General features: G+C 38.9%; 1 protein-coding gene across 2 annotated transcripts; it reads right to left on the bottom strand.

Annotated features, from left to right (window-relative positions):
- Positions 1–505: 505 nt before the first annotated feature.
- On the bottom strand, positions 506–3,013 carry TLCD5 (TLC domain containing 5). 2 transcript variants are annotated; one of them, XM_063095975.1, is made up of 3 exons: positions 2,761–3,013; positions 972–1,044; positions 506–614 (listed from the first exon to the last, which is right to left on the bottom strand). In XM_063095975.1, the coding sequence occupies exons 1-3, from the start codon at positions 2,957–2,959 to the stop codon at positions 506–508; spliced, it is 381 nt and encodes a 126-aa protein (XP_062952045.1). In that variant the 5' UTR covers positions 2,960–3,013. The 2 variants fall into 2 exon arrangements, with proteins under 2 accessions (XP_062952045.1, XP_062952044.1); XM_063095974.1 differs by having other exon boundaries at positions 506–1,044.
- Between the last annotated feature and the right edge of the window lie 815 nt (positions 3,014–3,828).

Raw genomic sequence — 3,828 nt, 5'->3', positions numbered from 1 at the left:
GATCCAGTTCTCTCACCCAATGCTCAGAATGCCAAAGGCATGTCTCTTCCTGAAGGTCCTTCATTTTATAGTAAATGGGGTGAAGTTATATAAATTGCTACATGCAAAGCAGGAATAAGTGTTTGTTGAAAGAGTTACTTCTCAAAGGAACAAGAAATAGCATTAATCTTTTTTGAGTTCCTTTCTAAGCTGTCTGAACGTCAAACCTCCCTTGGACAAGAGGACCCAGGGTTGCCACAAACTAAAACGAATACTAGAAATACTCACCTCATGGTTCTGACTTATTGCCAACTACCACTAAGGATTCTCTTTCTACAACTGTGCCACTGTAGAAGTTACTGTTTTAATACTGGTATATGCTTGGCTTGATGACTGACCAAATTGATCAATAAATTTAGCCCTTTTCTGAAACCTAAGTTTGTTATCAGAGTGATTCCACAACCATATTTCCAACTTGGTTCCCGTGGCTGACTTAACCCAGTCCATTATCTGGAATGAGCCTTGGCTAGTGCGTCTTGAGATGTCCATTACATTTTAGCTGCCGTTCCTCAACCCACCTGCTTCTCCAGGCATGGTATTTCTTGATGCTTTTCTTCCATGCAAAGCGCCAGATACTGAACATGAAACACCAAGACACAGAATACATGGCTACTCCCCCAACCTTCACAAACCACTTAGGAGTGGGTGAGACCATTTCACAGAAAAGGAGGCGAGCTCCTACGCCAATCCTCACTCCAGTGAACAGAGCCACAAAGAGGAAGTCCACCACATCTCCAGTGAAACTGTGGTAGTGCCCTGTTTCACGGAGAAACCAGCGCATCTGTAGCAAGGGATTGGTGACCTCACTTCCAAACAGGACAGCATTGACCTCTGTGCCTGACTCCCCAAGCACCAGGGCCATGATGATGCCCAAGATACTCAATATGTGGTGAGCCAGCATCAGGGCACCTTCAGACTGGAAGTAGATGCACCAGCCCAAGTCGAAGATGAAATAGCCCAAGGTGAGACACAGAACATGCACCTGGAGAGGCGTATTGGGTGAGCCTGAAATAAACCAAGACAGAAGCAAACTGAGTGACTAGGAATTGTGTTTCCTCACACAGGGATCCTGTGTTGTAGTCTTTCAAACCGTAGGAAGTCACCAAAGACGACAAAAACAGTGCAGGCACATTCTTTTTAATAATAACCAAAGGCAGACAAAATCTAAAACCTCAGTCTTTACCAAACCAATATTCAGGCCCCAGGAGATGCTGTTCTGTTGAATCAGACCTCAATGAGTGATTTGAGCATAGGCAATAATTTCAGTGTCCTCTTTATGGAACAGCATAAAATTGAGTTATTTTGTTCTTTTAATTAAAATCCTACATTGTCTCTTTATATCTTTTTTCTTTTTTTTTTTTTAAACCAGCTAACAGTCTGTTTCCAGATTCTTCAGTCATTCTGTCCTGAACGTCAGATTAATTTCTTAGCTTAATGGATTAGGTTATTGGACAATGGTGGCCCTAACCCATTCTGAAAGTGGACTCTGGAGAGAACCCCAGAAGTTAGTGTGTTCCCATGTCCAAGAACATCAGGTGCAAGGACTTAACATGTTCAAATCCATGAAGAACCTTCCTATAAAACATTTAAGAGTTGCTTTCATATCAGTTTGACAATATGGGAAAAACTCAGAAGCTCAATATGTGAATCTAAGGATATTCAAAAAAATAATAATCCAAGAAATTTTTTAAAAAATCATATTCCAGGTTATGTGCTGAATTGCATCCCCCTGAGATTCATATGTTGAAGCCCTTTCACCCCCAGTATCTCAGAATATGCCTATATTTGGAGACAGGACCTTTACAGGGGTAATTAAGTTAAAATCAGGTCATTAGGGTAGGCCCTAAGCCAGTATGTCTGATGTCCTAATAATAAGTAAGACGTAGACAACACACACAGAAGGATGACCATGTGAGGTCACAGGAAGAAGGCAGCTATGTGCAAGCCAAGGAGAGAGGCCTGAAGAAAACCAAACCTGCCAACACCTTGAGCTTGGAATTCTAGCCTCCAGAATTATAAGAAGATAAACTTCTGTTGCTTAAACTACCCAGTCTGTGGTATTTTGTTATGGCAGCCCAAGCCAGCTAATACAAAGGGATACAATTTTGTATACTAAGGAAGTAACACTTGCATATCTGGTGACTTAAAAATTAATATAGCTGCCCAAAATAATGAGGCGTTGGTCAAATCAGTGATGGTAAATGCATACAACACAATATTACGTAACAATTAAAAAGGATAAGGAAGATCTATATACACAGACATGCAAAGATGATGTCCTTTGAATATACAATTAAGTAAAAATTGCAGGTTACCAAAAAATATGTATAATACAGTTCTATTTGTGTCCGTTTGGGGGTGGTGGTAGAAGATGTTGACATGGGCTTTATGGTTTGTACATAGCTGATTGATTCAATTGTAACAAGAAATCTAAAATTTGTTTGTTTTTGTTTTGTTTTGGTAGCTGGCCGGTACAGGGATCCACACCCTTGACCTTTAAAATTTGTTTTAAAAGTAGAGTTATGAAAAGCAGAAACAACAGGTGACATAAACAATATCAGAGTCAACAATGATGACTGACGATCCCAATATAAATTAAATGAGAATTATTCATTGATATTCTTCAAAATTGTACAAATTCTGTTTAAAAGCCCCACTCCTCTAAGACTATCCCCAAATTGTAAATCCCTAAGGGCAAATACACTAACATCCCCTACCTACCTGGGTGGGTAAAAGGCCAAGGACCATCAATGAAGCCAATATAAGCTGACAGGCCTATAGAGAGGACTCCATGGGTGAAGGTAACCAGCCGACAGCTCCACTCATAGCTTCGGTGCTTATTCAGGCGGCAGAAAGAAATATAGAGCGAAAGCCAGCCACACAGGCTGCACAGCACCTGCAGACACAGAGCTAATGCCATCCTATGATAAAAAGACCAAAACCGGAAAAACAAAGGATGCACCCTAAGAAAACAGCATTGCATTGTTTTGTGTATATGTCTTCATTTCTACTATAGAATAGTACAAAAACATTTCTTTTACTGAAACACTTCTTTCTTATCTACATAGCCAAGAATCTTCTATTTCAGTATGGTTGTGTTTATAACTTCATGTTCCTTAGAGATAACATGTTGGCAACTGGTGAAAGCTGTAAGCTGGAAACCAGGAACTGCATTCCAAGTTGGTAGGCTGTCTAACATATACTATAGATCATAAATGTCAATAATAACCCTTCAGCAATGACTGATCTTGCACAATAAAACACAGATAATAAAGTACATGTATTAGATAATGTCTTCACATTTCAAAAATCCCAATGAAAAGCTCTAAAGAAAAAACTAAAACATCACCACTTTGGTTTCTGTCACATGAAACATGGCAGTTTAATGTGGTTTTAAGCTGATACTAAATTCAGCTGAGGTTTGCATTTGGGTCACGGGTTTATCAGTCAAATTCAAAACTTGGGTAAACCTAAATATAGAAATAAAGAGTGCAGACATCTTGGAAGAGGGGGAAAAGTCCTAATTCTATTCAGTTCTGAAATTCAACTCAAAGATTTGCCAACAGGGAAGCAGAAGGATTCTGAGGTATAAGAGGGGAATTTTTGTTTAGATATAAAAATATCTTTAAGGAAATTATTCAGTTAAAAATGAAACAAAATCAGAAAGCTACACTTTGGAATTTTTACTGGTGATAAATACATTAGGACAAGAACAACTATAACTGAGTCAGTTTAGTCATATACGACTAAAATCTAAAAACGATCAAGATGTTATCAATATTCACTACC

This window comes from Cynocephalus volans, chromosome 4 (assembly GCF_027409185.1).
Source record: "Cynocephalus volans isolate mCynVol1 chromosome 4, mCynVol1.pri, whole genome shotgun sequence".
Lineage (NCBI taxonomy): Eukaryota > Metazoa > Chordata > Mammalia > Dermoptera > Cynocephalidae > Cynocephalus > Cynocephalus volans.
The sequence above is the reverse complement of the archived record's forward strand: the minus strand, read 5'-3'. Positions and strand labels throughout refer to the sequence as shown.

Coding starts and splice junctions, on each gene's coding strand:
- TLCD5 (XM_063095974.1), bottom strand. CDS start 2,959: ATGGCATTAGCTCTGTGTCTGCAGGTGCTGTGCAGCCTGTGTGGCTGG. Junction 1,045..2,760: donor TTGGCCTTTTACCCACCCAG/GTAGGTAGGGGA, acceptor GGTTTATTTCAG/GCTCACCCAATACGCCTCTC.